The sequence below is a fragment of the Papaver somniferum genome, unplaced genomic scaffold, assembly GCF_003573695.1.
Source record: "Papaver somniferum cultivar HN1 unplaced genomic scaffold, ASM357369v1 unplaced-scaffold_80, whole genome shotgun sequence".
NCBI lineage: Eukaryota > Viridiplantae > Streptophyta > Magnoliopsida > Ranunculales > Papaveraceae > Papaver > Papaver somniferum.
Window position 1 is genome coordinate 3,135,592 of NW_020650971.1, and position 27,632 is coordinate 3,163,223.

The window sequence follows — 27,632 nt, forward strand, 5'->3', positions numbered from 1 at the left end:
TGTAAATGGATGAATTCGTCGTTCTTACCAAGTTTCTGACTTATAGTAGTCTACTCCCGTCCAGGTTTCGATCTCGGAGTCTGGTTTGCATACAATATGCAGAAATACGGTTTGTTTAAGGTTTCGTATAATATGCCGAATGAATCTTACCTGTAAATAGATGAATTCGTCGTTCTTACCAAGTTTCTGACTTATAGTAGTCAACTCACGGCCAGGTTTCGATCTCGGATCCTGGTATGCATACAATATGCAGAAATAGGGTTTGTTTAAGGTTTCGTAGAATATTCCGATGGAATCTTACCTGTAGATCGATGGATTCGTTGTTCTTACCAAGTTTCTGACTTAGTAGTCCACTCGCTGCCAGGTTTCGATCTTGGAGCCTGGTTTGCATCCAATATGCATAAATAGGGTTTGTTTAAGGTTTCTTATAATATTTAGAAGGAATCTTACCTGTAAATGGATGGATTCGTCGTTCTTACCAAGTTTCTGACTTATAGTAGTCCACTCCCGGCCAGATTTCGATCTCGGAGCCTGGTTGCATAAAATATGGATAAATAGGGTTTGTTTAAGGTTTCGTAGAATACTCCCAAGGAATCTTACCTGTAAATGGATGGATTCGTCGTTCTTACCAAGTTTCTGACTTAGAGTAGCCCACTCGCGGCCATGTTTCGATCTCGGAGCCTGGTTTGCATCTAATATGCAGAAATAGGGTTTGTATAAGGTTTCGTAGAATATTCCGAAAGAATATTACATGTAAATGGATGGATTCGTCGTTCTTACCAAGTTTCTGACTTAGAGTAGTCAACTCACGACCAGGTTTCGATCTCGGAGCCTTGTATGCATACAATATGTAGAAATAGGGTTTGTTTAAGGTTTCGTAGAATATTCCAAAAGAATCTTACCTGTAAATCGATGGATTCGTCGTTCTTACCAAGTTTCTGACTTAGAGTAGTCCACTCGCTGCCAGGTTTCGATCTCGGAGTCTGGTTTGCATCCAATGTGCAGAAATAGGGTTTGTTTAAGGTTTCGTAGAATATTCCGAAGGAATCTTACCTGTAAATCGATGGATTCGTCGTTCTTACAAAGTTTCTGACTTGGAGTAGTCCACTCGCTGCCAGGTTTCAATCTCGGAGTCTGGTTTGCATCCAATGTGCAGAAATAGGGTTTGTTTAAGGTTTCGTAGAATATTCCGAAGGAATCTTACCTGTAAATGGATGGATTCATCGTTCTTACCAAGTTTTGTGTGTGTTTAAGGTTTCGTAGAATATTTCCATGGAATCTTACCAGTAAATGGTTGGATTCATCGTTTTTGTGGACTTTCAGACTTCTTGTTCATAGTTTGTAAGTCGTTATACCGAACTTGAAGTTTGGATCGACACTGAGCTTCATATTCATCAATTTCGATGATGTATCATGCTAATTTTGAAGTCAGAACCCTCTCAGGGCTTCGTGGTTCATAGATTATAGGCCATTATACCAAGTTTGAAGTTCGAATCGACATTGAACTTCATATTTATCGATTTTGATGATGTATCATGCTAAGTTTGAAGTCAGAACCCTCTCAGAGCTTCTTGGTTCATAGTTTGTATGTCGTTATACCACATTTGAAGTTTTAATCGACATTGAGCTTCATATTTATCGATTTCGATGATATATCATGCTATTAATGTGAACTAAAGCTACTTCATGACATGTATGACTAGTCAAAATTACTTCATGACCTATGTAACTAGTCGAAATTCAAACCGGAAGCACAAAGAGAAAGCACAAAAGCACAAAGAAACACACCAATTATCGGATTTATTTCTTATTTTTCAACTTTATTCTTATACATTTTTTGGATTTTTTTAAATCAAAATGTCGATAAGAATGTGCTACATTTATTCATATTTTTTTTGGATTTTTTTCGTGTCGAAGGTTGATAATCAAACCGAATACATGAGCTCGTATTAGCACAAAATGAAACACATACTTCTCAATCCGCATGAGCATCTTAAATACAATCTCAACCGTCAAGATCTTTTCTTAATCCGTATGAGCATATCAAATACAATCTCAACCGTCCATCATTTTCATTCGGATTCACTCTTTTCTTCTTTCTTTTTTTTCCGAAGCATAACTCTCCTTCAACCACTCGAACCCAATTCCTATCTGTTTTTTTCTCAATCACCACCGCTGAAGAACACCTCTACTCCACAGATGATGGCGGCGCTCCATCACCACCACTGCTCTTCTCTCGACCCCTCTTCTTCATCATCTTCTCTCAATCTCTCTCTTTAACTCCCCCTTTCTCTCATCCGCAACAGTCAATAGTAGCAGCTCATCAAATCCAGATCTGAACCAAATTCTAATCAACCCCATCACTGATTCAAGTTACACAAAACCAAATTTCTTCTCGGTAACAATCAACGGCGGCCCTAACTCAATTTTCCTTCAAATCTTCATCACATAACTCAATTCTTCCATCTCTAGAAGTTCTCGATTCATCAAAATCTTCTTCTCAATCTATAACCTCATCCCAATTCCCATAACTGAACCCTAGAAGTGATCGGTAGTTGATGTTGGCAGTGATGAAGATGGTAATGGTCGTTAATGGCAGAAATTGTATTAGGGTTTGCTGTGAATCTCAGAGGAGGATTTTAAGACAATTAAAGTAATCAGGGGTGATGGAGAAGAATGGGAGAGGATGAAACAACAAGCACAGCAACCTGGTTCTTCTGAATATGAGCAGGAAAGTGAATTTGAAATCAAAGAGGAGGAAGAGAAAGAGGAAGATATGGAGAAGAATGGGAGAGGAGGTTGGAATTTGTATTCGGTATTGATTCTTGTTGGTCCTGTATTTGGATTCGTATTGATTTTGGTATGTGGGTATAGTGGATTGGTATTGATTTTGAATTGTGGATTGAATTTTTTGTATTAGGCTAATGCAGCGTCGGGGATTGCTGTGCACGATGATTGCAAACAAAGGTTTTTGGAATTGAAGGAAAAAAGAACTTTCCGTTTTGTTGTGTACAAAATTGAAGAGAAGGATAAGCAAAAGCAAATTATTCTGGAGAAGCTTGGCGAGTCAGCTGAAAGCTATGAGAATTGCCAAAAGAGAAAGGTTTTCTTCATCTATTGATAACTTTTGCAACTGTGTTTTTTGTTGTGTGATAGGAATTCTGGTCAGGGTTAGAACTGTGAGTAACCTTTGTCTCATTATTATGTTTTGAAGGTCTCATGATACCACAAGGGTGAGGACCAAGATGATTTACGCGAGTTCATAGGAGAGGTTCAAGAGAGAGCTTGACGGAATTCAGGTAGAGTTGCAAGCAACTGATCCTACTGAGATGGATCTTGATGTCATTAGAAGCCGAGCTTTTTAAATAATATGATGATTTCTGAACCCTGGGCATTGGAGTTTTGCCCTCCAATGCAGTTGCTTTTACTTAAAATGAAATGTGTATATTCTATGGGACGGTTGATTTGGCTTAGATACGATGTATTGGCTTGTTTACCATTGCAAGCTAATATGTAACAGTTTGTGTGGGCAAATGACACCCTTGATTTGTTCATCCTCTTTCTTTCTAAATTTCAAGATGTTGACATCTTTTATACCTCTATCTGTTTCGCTTATTACAATGTAGGCAATCTCTTACACATTTCTGAATGATATCTAGGTGACTTGTTACTCTATTCAAGTAAAAAATTTCATAATCTTGATATTGCTATTCTCGTTGGCTGTTCATCTCAATTTTGGCTACTTGAGCATGGAATTAGTTACAGCTTATCTTTCTTGTATTTTTTCTTAGTTGAAATGAATATGGCTGAAACTGAGTCTTGAGATAAAAATGGGATTGCAGTTGGTGATGGAGATGCCGCAATAAAATGAATGGCCTGCGAACCTAGTTGTATGTTAGGACATTTGGAAGCAAGATGAATGGAGTGATGTGAAATGGTAATGGGGAATGTTGGTATGATGGCTGTGAAGAAGGGAATGTATGTCTCATGAAACTGGTGGTGTTGAGCTGTTGCAGTAGCACATGAATGGACTGCAGTTAAAGCTCATATGGATTCAGCTGATAGATTTGAGGAGAATGGCTTAGGATATTGGTGCTGTGACTGTGATGCTGCTGCCATGGCTAGGTTGTCAAGCTGCAGATGTTGATGCAATTAATGCTTTGAGGAGGATGTCTGGAATGGTGGTTGTGTAGTGCAGTGGACAACAGGGGATGACTTGATGGGAAAAATTTGTTCTTGTGTAGGATCAATCATGCTCTGTACGATGAGCTTGATTCGGAAAACACGGATCGAACTAGAGAAGTTTACAGATATATATCTTCATTATCTGCTAAAACCTCGTATATGCAGTTATATGCGAATCCTTTAGATATTAATTAGTTATCCATCTCTTTATATACAGTAAAAATTGCATGATGATCAGGTCCTATTTACTACTGCCAATATTGCATAATCTATGACTACGTTCTGCAGAATTTATATCCTGAACAGCCTATTCTCAATGGTTATCCATATATAGGATTAAGCTGAATTTTTAACATGTTGTTTCTGTATATGCAAGAAACTTACTGGGCTCCCATATTACTTCACAGAAGCACAGATTAGAGAGTTGCTTGAATCTTTTGGTCCCCTTCGTGGTTTCGATCTGGTGAAGGACAGGGAAACAAGGAACTCTAAAGGATACGCCTTCTGCGTTTACTAGGATCTCTCAGTTACAGATATTGCTTGTGCTGCTCTAAATGGGTGATAAAACTCTTACTGTTAGACGAGCGAACCTGGGCACCGCTCAGCTAAAACCTGAGCAGGAAACGTCTTAATACAGGCACAACTACAGGTCGCGTGGCAGGTTAGTGGAACACACTTTATATTTTTCTTAGTTTCCAGTATATACAATAAATATATAAATATTTGCTACTGATATCTTTTCTTGTTTCTTTACTAATGAGTTTTCTTGTTTTCTTTGGCAGAGGCAATTGTTCCAAACCGGAGGTGGTCTAGGTGGTGGTAATGGAGGTGGCATTGCTACCAAAGTCGTATGCCTGACAGAGGTGGTTACTGCAGATGAGCTTAAAGATGATGAAGAGTATGAAGATATTTTGGAAGATATGAGGGTAGAAGGTGGAAAATTTGGTAAGTTAATGTCTTTGTTTCTTATATTCGAGCTTTTGTTTTTTTTTGTGTTTCGCAGCCTTTGGAAATATTTGATTTCACGCCCCAATTAAACCACTAGTTTACACTTTTGGACCTTCAGAATAATTTGTTTCTAACTCGTACATTTTGCGATTGCAGGTACATTGATGAATATTGTCATCCCCCGTCCACAACCTAACGGTGAACCCTCTCTAGGACTTGGAAAGATTAGTTTCAGTGTAAGGTATTGTTAAATGACACTCTTAGGTTGACTGTTACTTTGTATTATAAAATTTTGACTGTTACTTTGTATTGCTAAATGACACTCTTCTCCTGTAGGCTTTCGTTGAGAACTACGACACTTCATGTCTAAGCCAGTGCCTCTACGGTATCATGTACCACTATGTTTCTCATAATCGGTGTTAGGTTTACCAAGAAGAGAGTGTGCAGCAAAAACGGATCATTTCCATTTAGCAATGTAACCCAGACTACCATACTGGAACGTGTATGCTACTGTCATATTTGTAGGGAAGGACAATATCTGTGTTTTACGATTTATATGATATTTTTAGTCATGTTCAAAGAATCTATCATTTTATTTTCTTTCGTTGCGCAACACACTTGCATACAAGGTGATTTTAAGTTAGCTAGGTAATGCAATTGGAGTGGTAGGTTAACTTGAATGAATGTAAATGTGCTACGCTGGCATGTTAATGTGAATGTGAAATACTTTCGGCAATTCATGCAATTCGGTTTCAGCTATAAATTTTTTTTCAAATTAGTTTTATGCACACAATTTCTAATAAGAGTTGCATTCCATATTTCAACTACACATACCAAAGGTTGTGAAAAATGTCTTTACGACATAACCAGGTGTTGTCCAAGATAGTTCGACAATTCATACAAGTGTTGTGCAAATATTATTCATAATACTGGTAATTGTTGTTGTATATGTTTCTACGATATACTACTTATGTTGTCCACGATTGTTCTACAATACAAGCAAGAGTTGTGTTAGGTTATCAAAAAAAATCGAAAGAGAATCACAACATTGACAAACTATTGTCGAACCATGAATCACATCACCCTTTACAACACTTGTCATCCATTGTAGAAAAACTTGGACTTTCTACAATACCGCCGTTCCACAATGCATGAAATGGAGTTGTCGTAGGGGTACTGCAAATCTTATCTTGTGTCGTCAATGATGTTTTTCCCGTAGTGTACTCTTTTGTGTTAATAGTACTACTATCTTTTGTGTTAAAATTTCTAGTTTCTGAACTTAGTAGTTTTATTTGTTTTATTTTATTTTTCCTGACTAAATCTGCGGTTAATCTGCATCCGGCCCGTATCATCCGCTGATCCGCGGATAAAAAATCCGCGGGTGATTGGACTGGACACGGTTTGATTTTTCAAATCCGCAATTTTGATGGTTTGCTTGCGGGTGACCCCTAATCCGCAACCGTCCACCCGTTGCACACCCCTAACCGTGGGATGCACATGCATCCTTGACGAGAATAGCCGAAAAATCCATCAGAGAGGATCTAAAAATTTCATCTTGAAGGAAAGAAAATAGTACTCTGTGACTTTGTAGAGATCGCCAAATCTACACTTAACTTTGATATTTTTTGGATTTCATTTTTCTCCAAATTATCGCTATGACGTTCTGCAAAATAATGCACAAAGCTGGCCAGCCAGTGGAGCGTCTGTCTACAGTATCATCTGCAAAAAAAAAAAAAAGAAAAAAAGCATAAACATTAGCTTTGCCGAAAATGACAAAATTTGGACCAGAAATACTAGTCCAGAAAAGACCATAAATCACGTTTTTAAGCGACAGATCAACCACGTGACTAAAGTCTTACAAACAAATGCCGTCATATAACACGGCAATAATTAGGCCCACCATTTAACGCAAATAAACTGTCATTATCAAATATGATAAATTAGCAGGTGCGTGATTTAACGTTGAACCAATAAATCACGGATAAAATCGTTAAACATTTTAAGTTTTTATACACCCCCAACTAGTCTGCCTGCCCCAAAATGGCTAGCCACTTACAGTGCCGTGCTCATCAATTTTCCTTCCTTTACACCACTTACTATCTCACCGTTAGATTTGGATGGGAGATGATCAATTTTCAGACGCTAGATATCGTAACCCTAGAAATATCTAATCTGAACACCTCATTGGCACCTCCTTCCATCTTTCTGTCTCGCATCTCTTTCTCTTATTCCTTTTACGCTTCCCTCATCTTTTTGTTTTTATTGTAGAAGGCTTTTTGGATAAACGGGAGTGGAGGTCCAATCCAGAAAAACAAGAAAGACATGATCCTTAAGCCTTTTGGATTGGACATTATTTTGATTTTAGGAGTACTAAAATTAAATCAACTGATTTTCACATTTTCTGCATATATTTTTGTCTCCCTCTGATGTGATTTCGTCATAGTTGAATTTATCTTTAGTCGATGAATCAGATATTTGATTGGTTGGTCAAATTGGGGATTATTTCTCATTCTTGAAAGGATCGACTTAGTCAACTTATTGTTATGTCTTAATGAATGATTGACTGAAAATTGTTTTCCCATGCTTGTTCTCTACTTGAAACTTTAGCTCTTACGAAAATAAGAATGAAGTTTGCTTCAATTTTCTGTTCTTACAGGGAAGTGCTAAAAGGCTTGTGAAAGCTGCGCTGCAGGTAGCAGCAAACAAGAGAGAGAGGAGATGTTTTTGAGAAGATAACTTATTATGAAAAAAATGATTGAATTGTGTTTGGATGTGAGGGTTCTTCTCGTGATGATCATTCATAATTTATATCTCGATTATCATTTTGATTTTCAATTTAATGGTAGATCTAAAGAGAGAGAGAGCTGGGGATGGCTAGGTTTTGTTCCATGGGAATAGATAGCCATAGAGATTTCAAAGTTTATATAATGGTCATCTTGCAAAACCCTAAGAACTAACCTGATGACGGCGGTGAGGCCAAAGCCCAAGACCAGTAATTAGCTAGTACTATAAGTTGGCCAACTTCACATACCAGTTTTTAAAAGAAATTAAGAAAAAACTATGATTTCAGGCATACCAAAAATTTTCAAGGCATACAAAATAGTTTTTCCATTCTAGGTGATTTTATAAGGGGCGTCTATTGGATAGTTCAATTACCTATATACCCTTGAACCTAAAATCAAAAAATAAACTATCCTAAACATCTCTTCTTCTTCCTCTAGCTAAACCACCTTCCTTTTTTCACAGATTTTTTTTTTCATCACTTTAATTAATTATCGATTCGTGAAAATTCGATCATCGGTTAAATTGAACTATATAATGGATCGTACAAAGAAAAAAGCAAACGTCAGCTGTTCTAAATCCTCTTCCAATCCATGAATTAAAGAAGAAGAACCAATTGAAGATGAAGGTGTAAAAACTATAATTGAACCGGAAATTGAATCGGAAATTCAACCATTTAAAGCTTCAAATACTGAAATCAGGATAAGAAGGTATTCCCTACAAACCCAATATTTTATTTGTTGTTTTTCATGGATTGAATGGGTTAAATTGCTAAAAACTTAGGATTTTTGACGGTTATAGTAGCGGGTTCGGCTGATAATTGAGTTGAGTTTTGAGTCGAACTGTTCTTGAAATTTCTCCCTGAAAGTGTCTATGAACAGTTCGGCTAAACCGTAAATGTCAATTTTTAGTCGAACCCCAAAATGTGTATTGAATACGTCCCAGAACAATGTCAGGTTCGGCTAATACCTTGCAAACCTTCCCGTGCGAACCTGAGAAGTGAAATTTACCCCAGGTGGTTGTCAGGTTCGGCTGACTCGATTAGATCACTTTCAAGCCGAACCTCTCTCTGTAAACACTTAGAAAATATTGATTTGCAGGCTCTAGGTTCGGCTAGCTCGTGTTGTTGAGTTATCAGCCGAACCTTCTCTTTGCACACTCAAGTTTTTCGATCTTGTTTTGGCCATAACCTTTTCGTCCGATGTCGGAATGACCTCATTCTTTTTGCGTTGTGTTTGTATTTTCATTCTCTTGAAGTTGAAGATAAGATCTAATTGATTTTAATGAGTTTAATATGGAACTTGGTATCTCCATCATTAGACTTCACTTTCTTAACATTTTTAGTAATTTCAACTTTTTTTGTTTGGTTCATCCTATGAAAGGATGCACAATAGAAAACATATGTAATAAAAAGCCTAACCCCTAAATGTGTATGAATTTAAGTGTTTCATGGAAAATCAGTATCATGTTCGGCTGATGTGATTTTTTGAATATGAGCCGAACTTGGAAAAATATATAGTTCGGCTGATACGATATTTAGAGTGAGAACCGAACCTAACTCTCAGGAATAAGTTCGGCTTGTTATTAGACTTTAATATAAGCCGAACTAGGATCTTGCAAATAGGTTGGAAGTTGGAAAATGAAGGTTCGGCGTATAACGTTAACAAATTCAGTTAGCCAAAATGTTCATCAATTTAGTGGGTTCGGCTTATATTTTTAAGCCGAACATAGTCCTGGTTCGCCGAACCATGATGAAAAATACAATTTTTTTATGATTTCAAGCTACAAAAGTGAGATTAAACATAAAATAGAAGTGTACATGTGTGTTAGAAGCATTGGGTTCCTCATCTATGTATTCATCATATGGATTTGGATCATAAAAATCATCATCTTGAGTTTGAGTTTGAGTTTATGTAAAATCATTCTCACAATCTAAGAAATCAGCCATTTCTGGATCATTGTTGTAGTTGATATGTATTTTCCTAGGTGTTTTAGATGAAGAATGACCCTCCTCTCAATAAAAACTTTGATTTTTTTTTCCCCAAATTTTTTCATCTAAACAAACCTTTATAATTTTGAAAATTATCTTAATCGCTAAATAAAAGTTTTAATCACTAATCCAGATTACTAGCACTAATACGTAAAGGGTAGATTTTCCATTAAAACAAATTGGTTAAGGGGATATCTGATTTTGTTATTTCACATCTTTTTTTGTCTTTATTCAGTATGCCTAATAAGATTTCAGTATGCCCAAAATCATAGCTCTTAAGAAAGGGGGATTAGCCCATAGCTTTCTGTAGTGAATTTCATTTGAACTTTTAAGATTGATTTTCTTTTGTTAATCTTCATTCTCAATACATTCATCATGTTTACTAAAGTCAATACTTACATGATATTTCTTTTTTTTGCTTTTAAGTAAAAAAAAATTGTTGTCTAAATGAACTTAATGTATGTATGCACATGGGATGGGGGCGGGAAAAAACTAGCCACCATCATATAAAGAAGAACCCATGAAACATTTTATCTTGAATTAGAGAACTGTTATGAAACCCATTATATTTTCTAATGTCTTGATTCGGTTTGTGTGATTTAGATTTTTTGATACAAAATAATTTTATCACACACACATATACACTCATCATCCTTCTTTTCGTTCTACAATCGCTCAGAAAAGAGGGCCGCAGTTTCTTAGAAAAGAGTTCTCACGTTAAACCTGGAGAGGACACTTGGTGAGACCCTATTGGTTATGGGGTTAAACCTTGGAAAACAAAAAGAATTTCACTAATTTCGTTATTTTCTTTGGTTTTACAACCCTAATCTTCTTCTGCCGCACCTCATCCTTTCTCCGTTCTCTTTCTCTTTATCTTGAGTTTCTAAGCCTAATCAAATATCGGTTTACTATTTTCTGATGACAACTTTTTTATGATTTTACTATATCCTTTTTGGTTCTTCTCTTTTTCATCCCTCTATTTCTTCCATGAGTTCATTATAGTTTGATAAGATTATTCATTGTTTTGCAGAGAAGATTATTCGTTGTAAAGTCACTGAAAAGGTACGAGCTTTGCTAAACAACCCTAACCCTATTTACACCCTTTTAACTTTCCCTTAATCTTCACTAAAAAGGTAAGCTTCATTAGTAAACCCTAACCCTATTTTCGATATTTACTGTTTTTTTTTCTTTCTTTCACTCGATTTTATCTAATTTCGCAGGGACAATTTTTTACTTTCCCTTGATGAAATGGTGATTTGATATTCTGTAACAATAATTTAAGCATAATAGTGTATGAGTATGAGCTCATAGTTTAGTGAAGACTTGGTCTTTTCGGGTCTTCATTCAAACTGATTAATTGATTTTTATTTTATTGATGTATTGCAGGCAACGGAACTAATGACATTTATGGGGGAAACAAAAAACTTTCCAGAGTCTAAAGTATTGAGACAACTATTGAATCAGTAGTTTAAGACATCCTACAGTGTTGGTAAGATGATACAATCAGTAGTTTAAGACAAAAAACCTTTCGGAGTCTAAAGTATTGAGACAACTATAAATCAAGATTTATAGTTTTGATTACTAACATTGACAAACATGCTTGATATAACAACGCATGCGAGTTCTACCGAGCAATGCTCTAACAGAGTGTTTTATCTCAAGCTCAGGATGAACTGGCTCTGCATGCCTAGTTCTTATATTTAGAGTTATTTAATGTTTGGGTCGTAAGTTTTGGTATGGTTCAGTATTTGGGTCCTAAGTTTGTCCAGTTTAGTGTTTGGGTCGTTGACCCGTTAGTCAACTAGGTTTTACGGTCAAACAGTTAAAAGAGTAAATGTCCGTTACGGTCTGTTATACTCTTGAGGTTAACTTGTCATTCGTTTACCAAACCCTACGACTTCTACCGCATCTCACTCCTTCCTTTCTTCTTTCTCAACTGAAACGACATCAGTTTACTTTGCAACAGCTTATTCAGTACTCTTCAATCTATGCCTTCATGTACCAATCTTCAGTACTCTCTACAAAGATTTCTACTTTTATCTCAAACAATTGTTAAGAGTTCAATCTTGGGTTAATTTACAATTGTGGCGGTAGTGAGTGTTTATTAATTTAACAATCTAATGATTGATAGGCTTTGTTGATAATCGACAGTAGTTAGTGGTGTTTACTGTTTACCAATCTAACAATCTATTGATTGTTTCTGCATTGGATGCATTAGCAGCAAAACAGTTTGGTGATTAAAGATCACTTGATCGTTTTCTGCACCCAAAATCTCATCTTCAAGAAACCTTTTCTTTTGGTGATGAGTTTTAAACTTTGAATAAAAACAATTTATAAGGAGCGCAACGTATATAGCTTTGTTAACGGTGTACTCCATGAATGTTGATGTTGGATGGAAGAATGATCCTCTTATGGTTGTATGTAGCAGCATACTTTTGGTTAAGAAACTTCACGAACTTGTGAAGTATAAATTGAAAGAATCTCAATCGGGAATTACAGATTTACATGGATTTTTGAGTTGCACTGAAGTTGTTCGCTGAAATGCCCAAGAACTTTCGATTCAGATTTAAACAGATTTTCGGCGATGGCAAACGTGTAATAATGAACGTTAACTCACCTAACTGTTTGACTATAATACGTAGTTGACTAACGGGTCAACGACCCAAACACTAAAGTGGACAAATTTAGGACCCAAACACTAAACCATACCGAAACTTACGACCCAAACACTAAATAACTCTTATATTTATGGGATTTCGGAACCCATCAATATTTGGGTGAATTGTAATCGTAGTCTTAGAGTTTAATCTTTCGCCTTGAATTATTATGTTTCACTCGTTTCTATACAAGCTTAATGAATTTCCTCGTTTTCGAGTTTAATTTCCTATGTTTAGTTTTAGATTCTGACTCTTTTGATTGTAGGTTTTATCTTTGAAGCTTACATTCTTTGAGACGGAAAGTTATAATTATTGTGGTATCATCGTATAGTATTGGACTCGGGTCCTCTTGTTTAAAGTTGCAGTTTCGAGGTCCTACACTCGCTTATAAATTTAATTCATGTCATATATCATTGTATGATGTTGATCTAAACACACATCGTTGGACTTGGTTGTTTTTTTTTTTGTTATGGGTTGTAGCCTCGCGGCATGACATTTTTTAGGTCTGAGTCATATCCGATGTCATGTGCATGTTTTGTATGAGTTTAGTCTTGGTGTTTGATATCGGATTTAGGGTTCCTCTTATTTTGAGTTGTATCCCATGGACTTGTCACCCTGTTTAGATCTAAGTCACAACCGATGTTGTATACATATTTTGTATGAGCTCGATTTTGGTGTGTGTGATTAAGTTTCAATCCTTCTCGAACTGAACTTCTGAGTATAAGATTGTTCGTTTACGAACTGTTTCACACTCCTTTTGGTATTTCAGTCAACCGTTGAAAGTGTAATTAAGGAAAGATTGAAAAGGAAAAGATGAAGCTTGTTATTAAGTTGCATTGTTGCTTACATAAGCTGGTATGGGTATTCATTCATTCTTCTGTAAGCCTCATGCATTCCCCTCCTATTAGGTATGTTTCCCTGGAGGTCTTATTGAAGGTTGTATTTCAAGTATTTCTAAGCTTTTGAGTTCAGAGTTTGCAGACGTATCCCCCGTCTTGGAGAGCGATTTTCCGGAATTGTCTTCGCTCATCTTTGTGGACTTGTGCTTGCTTAGTTGAGCTTCCTTCGGCTGGATTGGCATATGTGGTATCCCAGTCGGGAATTGTTGTTGAATCAATGTGTGTGACTACCTCACTTGGTTCGCTAAGCCCATTGTAGAAGGCTGCTTCGGCCAAGTGAGCTTCCTCGGTGGTGAAGGGATCCAATGAGGCAGAGACACGTTTCTGCTTCCCTTGAGGATGAGCTTAATATATTGATGGTAAGTAGAGGGTACAATCCCGTGTTTGTGTAGCCAGGGCCTGCCTAAGAGTAAATGGTAAGGTGGATGTACGTCCATGACGTAAAATGGTTCACTGGCTCGGATAGGGCCCACTTGAATTTCTAGTTTAATGGTGCCGATTGTTTGTTGTGTGAGACCATCATAACCTTGGATTCGAGTAGCAAACTTGTTGATATCTTCTTGTTTAATTCTGATGCTTTCGGCAATGTGCAAAGGGATTAAGTTGAGTGACGCCCCCGTATCTACAAAGGATTACTTGAATTTGTTCTTGCGAATTCCTGTAGTGACGTATAGCGTCCGTGTATGGTCGCAGTCCACTGTTCGATCCTTCTCCGAAAAGGTGCTGATGCCAGTGGGTAATGGGTATTTGTGGTCCAAGTACTGATTTACTCCCTCATTTGCTACTATTTTGGTTAGTATGACTGCGGCAATTTGATGTTGTTCAGCTGTGAAATTTAGTTTGTTAAAGATGTCTGCGAACAATGGTTTCTTAACGACGGTGGCTGCAATATATCTATAGTTTCCTGCTTCGAATACAATTCAGACTTCCTCAATCACGTCTACGGCTCCTTCATGTGTGATCATGAACAATTAGTTTGGTAATGGATTCTTTTAAATGTGTGTCTGATCCGAAATCAATTTCTCCTCTTTGTTGCATGTTATGTCTTTTCCATTTAAATGTTCGACAGTTCCTTGTTGCATGATCAACCTTTTGGTGATAATGGCAGTATCTAGCATGACATTTGTCTTTTTTTGTCGGCTCTTGATAGACACATTTTTCTGTCTGAATTGTCCTCACTGTCTCTATTGCTAGTGCTTGATTTTGTACTTATTATGGTGTTTTTATGTTTGTGTAGATGTTTTTGGAGAAATACACTCGTGTGGAAAAAGTTGCTCAAAAAGTGTTATTTGGACCCCGGAGGACATTTGCTATACGGACCCCGGATTTGGCTAAGGGGCACCCAAGGTTATGTGTAGCCCAAATTCATCCTCAGCACCCAATTACTAAGGGGCACACTACCTGCTATTTGCACCCCCAGAGCGCCACCTGCTATTTGCACTCGTGGTTTGGTTAGGGGGACACCATCTTCATCATTTCAAAAAATCGTTTTCGTGGGAAAAGACTCACAGGCTGTAGCAGATTTTGGATTCGCATTTTGGAAGGGAATCAAAGAGACTAAATAGATGAAACTCTTTGGGATGACGTGATTGGTCTTATCAGGCTTGGTAAAGGCCTTAGGTTCGATCCAGTTTGGCTGGATATTCCGCGAGAAGAAAACAGGGTAACACGTTCAGGCGAGAAGTTTTCACGAGATTTCTTGTTGTTTTGGAAAGATTATATGTGTCTGAGGAGTGTTGAATCAATCTTACAGCGTGTACGATCATGTTTGGAGTGTTATTACATCATTTTAGCGCGTGAAATGTTAATTCAGGAAACAAAATATTTTCTTTACTGCCTGAAGTATGAAGAGATTATTCGGAGTAATGAGGAGATATTCGAAGGCCTGTGTAGTATATATAGTGTTGGAGTATCAGAGAAGGGTTACGGGGAGTTTGAGGAGATTATAGAGCATCACAGAGTCGAAAAAATCAAGCATCAGGAATACTTTTCTGCTGTTGCTCATCTGAAGAACGCGAAGAACAGACCATATCCAGGACAGTCGTTTTTCAACAGTGGAAACGACACACAGCCGAGGGTCAAGAACCAGCGACAGTGCCCTTCTATCGTTCTTTTCAGTTTATAACACTTGTAACTGTTGCAAACCCGGTTTTTAATAATTTTTCTCCATTTCATCTTTGTAAACACTCTTTGAGCAATAAAAATGAATTTTGAGTGTGTTTCCAACATGATGATGAGCTAATTTTCCCACAACCAAGGCAATTAGGAAGCTATTCACATAATGGGTAACTATTTCATTTTCTCTAATTTTTAATTATAATTCACTCAATCACTGCTCTTGCAGAGTTTTTAAATGTTTACATAATTTTCTTAATTATTTGTGATTCAATTTGATAGATTATACTTTGTTTAATCAATTGATAGTATGTGCTTGGGAATACAATTAATATTTGAGAATATTTTTGATTAATTGTGAATTAACAAATAAGGGACTTGAAAGATAATTAGAGTTTTGGATTATTTTCCATAACTTATTCGTGTGTGATAGTGGAATCAGTGTCTTGGTTATTCCTAATAATCTTGAATTAAGTTTTGTTTATTTTTAAATTTCATTAAATCTAAAATCTTTGCTTTCACAAGTCTCAATGAACCTTTTACTACAACTCAATTTGAAATCACATCAATTTTTGGCGCCGCCGACGCGTACTTGTCTTTAGGCTACAATTTTTAGATTTTTTTTTTTTAGGTTTTTATTTGTTTTTCATTTTTATTTTATTTGTTCTCTTTCCATTTCTGGGTTTTTGTATTTTCCTTACAGATTTTGGAATTGGAGCGAAAGAAAATTTGCCAAAGCTTTTGGTGAATACTTAAAGATTTGGAGTAAAAGCAAAGCGAAAGGAGCGAAAGAAAAGGAGAATAAAAATTAATTTTAAAAAAAAAAAGAGAGAGAGAGAGAGAGAGAGAAATTTTTTTTTTTAGAAATTTTTTTAGATTATCTTTTTCTTTTGCACTTTATTTTTGGACTTTGGGACTCTATTTTTTAAACCCTACGGAAGGGTAGTTCAAATATAAACTGTTTGCAGAGAAGGACGGAGATTACGATATCGCCTCGGCCCCTCGGATTCGTACATGACATAGGAGTCGTGGCCCGAGTCGACTTCAGCGGTTCATCCCCCGTCTGGTACGGGAGGTAAGTTTGTCGAAACACTCGTGAATCCCCTGTCAGCGAGTTACTGTATTCCTTCGTTTGAATATATGCTGAGGATTTGAAAACGGCTGCTTTAATTTCCTATTAAAGGGCAAGGACTGGCCATACAAGATAAGGGTTCGGATTTCATCACCGTTCCCTTCTTCCGCGCCTTAGGAAAACGAAACCAAACGCGAACCTAAGCCTAAAATTTTACTAGAACGAGACTTATAGGGTAACGAGCTTAATAGGAAAGTCATTCGAAAAATATTTTGGTTACTCTTTTAAGCATGCTTCAAAGTTCATGATGGTTTCTGCGAGTTGAATACGCCGCCTTGTAACTCCGGTGAGACCTTGGGTATCAAAGCTCCACTGAGCTTCCCTCGTCTCGATTCAACTTACTTAAACTCGGATTGATTCTAGAGGGGTTTGCTTAAATTGTAACGAATTCCCTTTCGAAGGATTAGGAGCTGGTCTAGAAACAATCTAAGTGGATCCATCATGCTTTTTTTTTGCTAGAAATCAGTAGGTTTGCTGTGGTGGAGTCAGTCTTGTTTGTGTTTGCATAGAACTTCCCTTCCTTTTAGTATTTCTTTCTTTATATTTTGTTTTTCTAGTGTATGCCCAAGGTTATTAAAGAGCGGGCTTGGAAAAGAAACACTCTAGGACGTTTGATTAGTGATAAACCTAGTAGTTCTTCTTGTGCAGACGGGGAGCTCGAAGACTCTTCTTTTGAGAGCCCTGTTTTTGGAAACTTCAGTTTTGAGAATCTGTCTCTTGGTGAAGAAAATACCCCTAGTACTTCAGTTGTGCCAGCGATGGCAACTTTGAAAGATTACATGTTCCCAACTAGGTCCACCTGAGCTTCGTGCATTAAATTTCCAGCCACTACGGCTAATTTCGAGATAAAACCTAGTATTCTTCAGATGATCCCTTTATTCTTAGGGAAAGATGATGAGAACCCTTATTTTCATATTAGGGACTTTGAGAAAATTTGTGGGACAATTAGAATAAAAGACCTTACTGATGAAGTCTTGAAACTTAAGATGTTTCCATTTTCCTTGAGAGATAAATCCAAGACCTGGCTGAACAACCTACCATCTGAATCCATTGAAACATGGCAGGAACTTATTGCTGCTTTCTATATGAAATTCTACCCTAAGCATAAAACTGCGTCTGTTAGGCAGAAAATCAGTCCTAGTGTGCAACAAGAGGGAGAGTCTCTTTATAGGTTTTTAGAAAGATTCAATGATCTCATATCCCAGTGTCCTCACAATGGATTTGATAAGATTAAACTCGTAGAGATTATTTATGATGGTTTAGACTATTCAACCAAAGTCATGGTTGAGTCTATGTGCGCTGGTGAGTTCACTAGTAAAAGTGATGATGATGCTTTTACCTTCTTAGGAGATGTCGCTGAAAAATCCCAACAGTGGGAGTCTTGTTCTGAACCCCCCCAAAAGACTCTTGGTCAATAGAAGCAGCACCAATGTGGTAGATACAAGCTTCAAGTCTGATGCTAAGTTTGATGTTTTGTCTAGAAAGTTAAAAGCTTTCGAATTGAATCATCCTAAACATAGGTCTCTTGTTGAACCTGATGATAGGTTTAGAGCCTCTCAAGTGTCTAGTTGTGGAGTAGAACCCAATAACTCGTTTTGGGAAGGTCGGGTTAGTGAAGAGAAAGCCCATGCTGTCTATAACAATGCTAGGTTTGAGAACCGTCAGAAGTTTGACCCATACTCAGACGCTTACAACCCTGGTTAAAGAAACCATCCTAATTTTTCTTGGTCAAAGGGTCAGAATCAAGGACAGTCTAGTAATTCTCAGCCTCCCCCAGGTTTTGGTTATGCTAAGAACTCTTCAGGTCAACCCTAGTTTCAGAATGAGAAAAAGATCTCCACCTTAGAAGAAACCCTTACTATGTTAGCAAAGAACCATGAGATGTTATCAAAGAACCACTGTGGTTTTCAAGAAGAAACCAAGCAGAATTTTAAGAATAATTCCCAGTCTCTTGCTAACTTAGAACTTCAAGTCGTCCAAATAGCTAATTTTCTTAGTGGAAGAGAAGATGGAAGGTTCCCTAGTCAAACTAATTCTAACCCTAAAGGAGAGAAATCGTACAATCATGTGAATTCTATAACAACCCTTAGGAGTGGAAACAAAGTTGACAATAAGGTTGCCATGCCTGATAGTGAACATGATGTAGTTCACCCTTCTGAGCCAGAAAATGAGGAGACTGATAGAGTCTCCAGAGAGACCAATGAGGGTCCTGTTGAGCCCGACTTTGTTCCCAGATCCCCGTTCTTCCAGCTGCTAGTTCCAAATAAGAGGGAGTCCAACTTTAATGATATATTGGAGGTTTTTAAGCAGGTTACTATCAACCTCCCATTGTTAGATGCGATTAAGCAGATTCCCGCTTATGCAAAGTTTCTTAAGGATATGTGTACGCGAAAGCGAAAACTTAGTGTCCAGAAGAAAGCCTTCCTAACTAGTCATGTGAGTTATATCATCCAGAATACCACTACTCTTAAGTATAAAGACCCAGGGTCCCCTACTATTTCTTGCACAATAGGTAAATATTGTGTCGAGAAAACTTTGCTTGACTTAGGAGCCAGTGTGAACTTACTGCCATACCATGTGTACCTTAAGCTAGGACTTGGTGAGACGAAACCTACCCAGATGAAACTTCAGTTAGCTGATAGGTCCATTAAAATTCCTCGTGGTGTGATCGAGGACGTTCTTATTGAGGTCGACAAGTTTATTTATCTAGTGGATTTTGTTATCCTAGATACCCAACCTGTCCCTGACCCAGAGAATCAAATACCAGTGATTTTAGGTCGCCCGTTTTTAGCTACATCCAATGTGATCATTAACTGTCGAAATGGTATTATGAATTTGTCTTTTGGTAATATGACTATTGAGATGAACATTTTAAATATTACTAAGCTACCCTATGAACTAGATAACTCGAGCATAGAAGAGGTGAACATGATAGGAACATTAGTCGAGGAGTCGTTACCAAACACTTTGTTAGAAGATCCATTAGAGAAATGCCTATCCCACTTTTGGATTGATTTTGATGATGACGATGTGATTAATGAGGTGAATGCTTTGTTAGATTCAACCCCTTTGATAGACACTAGTAATGGCTGGAAACCTAAGTTCGAACCTCTACCCGTTTCTGAGTCTACCCTAGTTCCTTCGTTAGAAAAGCCTCCTAAGTTGGACCTTAAACCATTATCAGATTCCATGAAATATATGTTTTTAGGCCCATCTGAAACTTTACCTGTGATTATAGCATCCGACATGGATAGTGATCAGGAAAGTAGGCTCATGACCGTCCTTCAGAATAACAAGGAATCTTTAGGGTGGACCATAACAGACATTAAGGGTATAAGTCCTACTGATTGTATGATCAGATCTAAATAGTGACACCAAACCTTTTAGGGACATGCAACGTCGACTGAACCCTAATATGAAAGAAGTAGTTCGAACCGAGGTTCTTAAGCTGTTAGATGCAGGCATTATCTACCCCATTTCAGACAGTAAGTGGGTCAGCCCCGTTAAGGTTGTTCCCAAGAAATCCGGTATTACTGTAGTCCAGAATGATAACAATGAGTTAATCCCAACCCGGGTGACCACGGGTTGGCCTGTCTTCATTGACTATAGGAAATTGAACAAGGTCACTAGGAGGGACCACTTTCCCCTTCCCTTCATCGACCAAATGCTAGAGAGATTAGATGGACGTAGCCATTATTGCTTTTTAGATGGATACTGCGGTGATAATCATATTGTCATAGACCCAGAAGACTAAGAGAAAACCACTTTTACATGTCCCTTTGGTACCTTTGCGTATAGACGCATGCCTTTTGGGTTATGTAATGCCCCTGCGATCTTTCAGCGTTGTATGTTGAGCATATTTCCTGACATGGTAGAACGGTTCTTAGAGGTCTTTATGGATGATTTTTCAGTGTTTGGTTCGTCTTTCGATGAGTTCTTTCATCATTTGTCATTAGTTTTGACTAGGTGTAAGGAAAATAATTTAGTGCTTAATTAGGAGAAATGTCACTTCATGGTTCGTTCAGGAATTGTTCTAGGGCATATCGTATCTTCGAAGAGTATAGAGGTAGATAGAGCCAAAGTTGACCTCATTAAAACTTTACAGGTCCCAAAAACCGTAAGAGATATTAGGTCATTCTTAGGGCATGCAGGTTTTTATCGTCGATTCATTAAGGATTTTAGCTTAATTTCTAGACCTCTTTGCAATTTTCTTGGAAAAGATGTTAAGTTTGTCTTTTATGATGCTTGTTTAGAGGCTTTTGAGAAGCTTAAGAATTTACTCACTACCGCCCCCATAGTCCAGGCACCCAACTGGAACCTACCCTTTGAGATCATGTGTGGTGATTCAGATTATGCTATTGGTGTTGTGCTAGGTCAGCGAGAAAATAAGTTACTTCATGTGATTTACTATTCTAGCAAAACTCTGAATGATGCCCAGTTGAACTATGCCACTACGGAGAAGGAACTATTAGCTATTGTGTTTGCCTTAGACAAGTTTAGATCCTACCTCTTAGGTTCTAAGGTCATAATCTTTACTGATCATGCTGCTTTGAAGTATCTTCTTTCCAAGAAGGATACTAAACCTAAATTGATTAGATGGATCCTATTATTGTAGGAATTTTCCTTAGACATTAGAGATAAAAAGGGCGCAGAAAATGTAGTAGCAGACCACTTGTCTAGGCTTGTTGTGGATACCCTTAATGATTCTCCTCCTGCTAGGGATAGTTTTCCTGATGTACAACTGTTCTTTGTTACCCAAGCACCTTGGTATGCGAATATAGTGAATTATCTTGTTACTGGTCGAATACCCCAACATTGGGGTAAACAAGATCGTTCTAGGTTTTTAGCCGAGGTGAAGCACTTCTTTTGGGATGATCCTTATTTGTTTAAGTATTGTCCAGACCAGATTATTAGGAGATGTATACCTGAGAGTGACCAGTCCAGTATTATTTCCTTTTGTCATGATCATGCTTGTTGGTAGGCTTGGAAAAGGGGTATAAAATTAAGCGAAGTGAAAACGGGGGCCTACAGTAATACCTCAAGTGCACGGTCGTCAGTTGTAGCTCGTGCAAGTACGGGTCGATCCACAGAGATCGGGTGTGTTTTGGAAAGTGTTTTAGCTAATTGGGTTCCTAAATTGCTATTGGGTTATGAAGCCTTTTGGCTTAAATTGGGATTTGAGTACTAATGGGTTTGAATGCCCTTTGAATGAATTGGGCTTAGTGGGTTTGTTAAAAATAAAATGAACTGAGCTTGGGCTCAGTTATCTTTGAAGTGCAAATGGGCTTTGGGCCTTTGATTGAGCTTTGGGCTCAATTTCACCTTAACAGTGAAATGGTCTTTCACAGTAATTGGGCTTTGGTTTTGGTCTTCTGATGAGCCCAAGTTATGCTCTGGGCTTTTTGTTTTAGAAACTGGGCTTGGTTACTGAGGACTGGGCCTTAGGCTTCACTGAAGTGAATTGGGCTCAGTTGGACTGTGGACTCAGTTGGCCTTGGATCTTTAGCTAAGCCTTTGGGGAGGAAGCAGCAGTGTTAAGACTGCACAGCAGAAGGGCAGCAGCACAAGTGAAGCAAACAATGCAAAGCAGCAGAAGTGAAGCAAACAATGCAGTAAAAGAAAACAGCAACAGCAGCTGCAGGGCAGATAGTAATGCAGCAGAGAAAGAGGTGCAGGGCAAGTGCAACACCAGTAGTAGCAGCAACAGCAGGGAAGGCAGCAGCACAAGTGCTGCACAGCAGCTGCAGATGAGTTGCAGCAGCAGCTGCACAAGCAGTGCACAGGAAAGCAAAGGCTGCAGCAACAGCTGCTGCAGCAGACAACAGCAGAGGCAGCAGTGTAGCAGAAACAGACAAGGCAGTGCAGAAAATGCAGCAAGCAAAAACAACACAGGGCAAAAACAAGAAACAAAACAAATGAAAACTAAACAGCAACAAAACAATGAACAAAAGCAAAACAAAACAAGAATGAACCAAGGCCTAAGGCCAAGGGCAGGGATGAATAAGAAACTGAAATGAAGCAAAGCTAAGGCAGGATACAGGCAAACTAAAAGAATGGGAGGAAAATTAGCTTGCTCATTGTCACTAGTGAGCACTAATTTCCCCCAATGCACAATCAACACTACAACCTAAGCATACAAGGAGAATGGCAAGAACATCAGCTTGCTATGAGCACTGATTTCTTGCCATTGCACAATCAGCACATTGCTTCACAGATACCTAGCCTAGCATTCCTTCAAATGTAACAATACATTAAACACAACAGGAACATTTAACTGACAGTGAACATTTAACACTGAATAAAAAGTCTAACATGAACATAAACAAAATGAAACTGAGCAGAAATTAACAAATGAACTGAAATTAACATGTGAATACACATAAACATCTAACACATTAACAGGAGACAAATAACAATTATAACATGAACATAAGCATAAGACAAGCAATTAACAGAACAAAGCAAACACAAGCATATTTAACTGAAACATGAAAATTAACAGAACTTGAAAGTTCTGGATGTAGGCTAATCCTAACATAACTATTACAACATACCCACAGTCTTATATATACCCACAACACATTAGGGTTCTACAAAAAAAATTCCCAAACTGACAGAGCTAGGGTTGGTGAATTCTTACCTAATTTGATGTAGCAACATCAAATTGAACGCAACCCATTACTCTACTTGTCCTTCTCTACCTCTCCATGCCTTCAATTTCACTCTAGCTCAACCCAATTTACCTATTTCACACTTTAGGGTTTCGGTTGAAAATGTGTGAAATAAGTGAATTAGATGGACTAGGGGGATGGGAACAATGATGGGTTATCATTGTTTGACGTGGTGACAGAGGTGGGTGGCGGAGCAGGTGGTGACAGAGGTGGAGAAGGTGGTGGCAGGACATGGTTGCAGGGAGATGGTTCTGCAGAGGGGTGGGTGGAGGAGAAGGTCGACTGGTTGGGAGAAGGGGTTGTTTGGTTAGGTGGATGGTGCTCGGTCACTAGGGTGTGAGGCGGCTTCATCAAATTTGATGTTCTGCGACGCTGAGTCATTGGATGCGAAGCTGGTAGGTAGATCGGACGGTGATGCGGAGGCAAGCGATGATCGACCGTTGGATTATATGATACAACAAAATGAACGGTACTTGATGGGGTTAGGTACTGTAGTGTAAGGCGGAGATATCAAACGTTGATGAACAGAAAGGGAGCGACCGTTGGATTCAACTACCATCTAATCTGAAGGCTTGGAATTTCAGCGCTGTGGTGCTTGGCAGAGACTTCAGATTTTGATGCTCTATGAAGGAGCGACCATCGGATGCTTCTGGGAACTGATCTGACGGCTGAGAACGGAGGCGCTTTTGTGTGTAGAAAATGAGGTTGTGCGCACCATTCTTCGCGGCTTCCTTGCGTGATTTCTCCCGGCTTTTCACTACTTTTCTGCTCTTTTCGCTCCGCGACTCATCCGAACTTTATTTATTACCTAAAAATGCAAAATTAAGTAAGAAAAATATTTATTCTTGAAAACAATGAAAATACAGAATATGGGATAAAATGTAGAATTAATGCACAAAAGATGAGTTAAAATGCCAACAAAAAGGGATAAATATATACAATATTTGGCACTCATCAAATACCCCCAAACCTGAATTTTACTTTTCCTCGAGTAAAACAAAATTAAGGAAATCCTAACTATACCACTGTCGCTGGTCTCTCGAATGCATTTAGCGTATGCACTAAGCCTTTTAAACCACTAAGTGTCCCTAGTGGACGAGTGAAGTCTCGTGAAGGTTTACCAGAGGTGTGCCTACAAAACCTAAGGACAAAATATAAGCTCAGATTCCATCAAACGTGACATGTACAAAACAGTTAAGCTCACAGCAAAATGGAGATGTCAATCTAGCTATCGAAGGCACAATCCTAGCACTGATAACAAATAAGGACATGTGATAAGAGTGTAAAGTGTATCTACACATGTGTAAAGAAAGATTTGAAGTCATGACTACTAATCACCAAGAGATAGTTTCTCAGGCTAAGAACTGAGGTCGAAATCTAGCTAGCTGTCCGGACTTTACGAGAATTGTGAATGAGTTGGAGGTATTTCACAATTGCTCGCGTTGTACATCAATGGCATACACCCTCCTTGCTTATTACAAAAAACAACAAAATAACTCTTTACATGACTCTTATTTACATTGACTATTCTCTTTTTATTTTTGGAACAAGAGATGATGGAATACTTGATTTTTTGTATTTTTCTGATATATTTTTTCTCTTTTTTTTTTTTTTTTTTTTTCTTCTTTTTTTTTTTTTTTTTTTTTTTTTTTGAACAAAGAAACACCTTTGATACATAACAAAAAGAAACAAAAGATTACATGACACTTTGCAAGAGGTAGCCCTTTTTGATGCACCCAGTTAAATTCGATGGTTGTCTTTCTTAATGTAACCTCCACCTTCTATCCCAACCAACCAAAGAACAAGCTAGTCAAGTTTCGTTCAGTATTCTAAAGTGATTGGCAATCGTAACTTCCTATCAAACACCTTGAAGATCGAGGCCATACATGTATTGGTAGATCGTGCGCGTGCAAATTTCTTATCACTATGTGAATTGTGCTAGAATCAGGGTGCCTAAATATCTAGACTAAGACTCCTAATAATTACATATTTGCACAAGAGTCAACATTTCAAGGTAAATGATCTCCATTTTTTATGATTTTTCATTTTTTTTTTTTTTTTTTTTTTGAATTTGATTTTTCAATTTTTTGGAATTTTCAATTTTTTCAAAAAGAAGAAGGAGTTCGTTTTTAATTATGGCATATTATCATGGTATCTACTCTATACCCTCAAACCTAAACTAAACATTGTCCTCAATGTTTCAAAATTGGAAAGAATTAAAAAACAGTATATGGAAAGGGACATGCTGAGTAGAGTAAAAGGAGAGAGAATACCCGATTTCGGCGAAAGCAGAATTAAAACTCTCGTTATTCAAGGCAAAAATCCAACATATTTCAGCCGAGATCATATTGGATTAGCAAAATATATACAAAAGGAACAAAAGGGTTTTTTAAGAAATTTTAACTACTGGATTATATACAAAAAAATTCACCATACACTAACAATCTAAAGAGTTGAGGATCAACCCAAAAGAAAAAGTGTAGAGACATAGAAAGTTTCAAAACACTAAAATTGGACTTAAATGGGAGTGAGAGTGAAAAACCGAATGAATCACCCCTAAACCAAAATTTTTCAACAGGTTTACTTTTAAGCACAAAATCTTTTAATTTTAAGGGTTCAGGATTCAAAAGGTCTAACTCATAATGGACTGTTTTCGGGATGGGCAAACATGCAATTTCCAACTGTGGCTCTTTAAAAGTGTTATATTTTGAAGCAAAATAGTCCAAAAGGACTTGGGAAGCACACAGTTCCAATCCTAGATTAGGAATTTTCAGAAAAATCGGTTTGACAATATGGGTACAAACCAAATCTAGGTTGGGTGGAAAGCCATCAGATTGTGACTTAGGTAGAAGAATAGGCATATCATTATCAATCAAATCAAAATCTCCTAACTCATCTACACATGTCACATCATGCTCACAATCATCAATCAAATTGGCAAGATTACAATCAGAATTATCAACATCATCAACAGATTTATTCTCGTGTATCGGCACATCAGGGGAAACATCACATGGAATACTAGAAGAAATATCATGCATTAAGGTCGGGGCAGAGAAGCCTAATGTATTTGAACCCAAAGGTTCCATAACATTTTCAGTATAGACATGTTCTTCTAACATAACATCATAATCATCATCATCATCATGATAGGCATTTTGCAATCTAGGATAATTTTCAATCCTAAGGTCGGAGCTATTACAAGAATAAAACTCTAATTCATGGGGATGACTCATATCATGTGGTGTTGTTCCTGTTTCCCTAATGGATTCCCATTGATGGGTTTTCTCTGCAATCTCGGCTAAGAAATTCCATGCATCATCCACAGATTTATCAATAAACTCACCATTACACATAGACTCAACCATGGTTCGAGATTTAAAGTCTAGTCCCTCATAGAGGATGACGACAAGTCTCCACTTCTCAATTCCATGGTGCGGACATTCACTCAACAAATCATTAAAACGTTCGAAATAGTGAAAAACAGTTTCCTCATCCAATTGGACAAAACAATTGATATTTTGACGAATAGCGATGGTCCTATGATGTGGAAAAAATTTTTGGAAAAATTGATTAGTGAGTTGTTCCCAAGTGGTGATTGATTGTGGTCTCAAACCGTAAAACCATGTTTTGGCTCTTTCTTTTAAAGAAAATGTAAACAAACGCAATTTCAGAGAGTCTTCGGACAAATGATCAGGTTGCATAGTCCGACAAATTTGTTCAAACTCTCTTACATGAGTATAGGGGTTCTCAGAATCGAACCCTCGAAATATAGGAAGTATTTGTATCATGTTTGCATTTATTTTAAAAGGGTCATTGGTTTGAGGTAATACAATACATGATAATGGAATTTTTACTGATGGATACATGTATTCATGGAGAGCACGAGGTTGGTCCATTTTGAAATGACACAAAGCCCACTATTTGGTTTTAAATGGGAAAATTTTGGTTTTTGATGGGTTTGGATTTTTGGGAAAATTTGGTTTTGGTGGGATATATAAAAATTTGGTTTAAAATGGGAGCAAGTAAAATTTTAGAATTTTTTTTTTTTTTTTTTTTTTTTTTTAAAATTAAGAAAAATAAAATTTGGTTTTTGAAATGGGAGCACGCCCACTGTGCAAGCCTCTAATGAAATGGAAGGAAGGCTGCGGCCCACAATCGGTTATCAGCTGGGTTTAAATCCAGAGTCCAAAATACAAGTCCAATGGAAGAATTTAAACAAGCCCACACAAAATAAATACAAGCCCACAAATT

The 27,632-nt window shown here is 37.6% G+C and overlaps 1 protein-coding gene across 1 annotated transcript; it reads left to right on the forward strand.

The window, feature by feature from the left end:
- The first annotated feature begins 2,686 nt into the window (after window positions 1-2,686).
- Window positions 2,687-3,374, forward strand: LOC113345002 (actin-depolymerizing factor 1-like). The gene is made up of 4 exons (XM_026588863.1): window positions 2,687-2,836; window positions 2,921-3,119; window positions 3,214-3,233; window positions 3,279-3,374. Exons 1-4 carry the CDS (start codon window positions 2,687-2,689, stop codon window positions 3,363-3,365), a joined length of 456 nt encoding a protein of 151 aa, XP_026444648.1. The 3' UTR covers window positions 3,366-3,374.
- The last annotated feature ends 24,258 nt before the right edge of the window (window positions 3,375-27,632 follow it).

What these genes read in the sequence shown, in the direction of transcription:
- LOC113345002 (XM_026588863.1), top strand. Translation starts at nt 2,687, where the DNA reads ATGAAACAACAAGCACAGCAACCTGGTTCTTCTGAATATGAGCAGGAA. An exon ending in TATTGATTCTTGTTGGTCCT is followed by an intron (nt 2,837 to 2,920) that starts GTATTTGGATTC and finishes TTTTTGTATTAG; the next exon opens with GCTAATGCAGCGTCGGGGAT. An exon ending in GGTCTCATGATACCACAAGG is followed by an intron (nt 3,234 to 3,278) that starts GTGAGGACCAAG and finishes GAGAGGTTCAAG; the next exon opens with AGAGAGCTTGACGGAATTCA.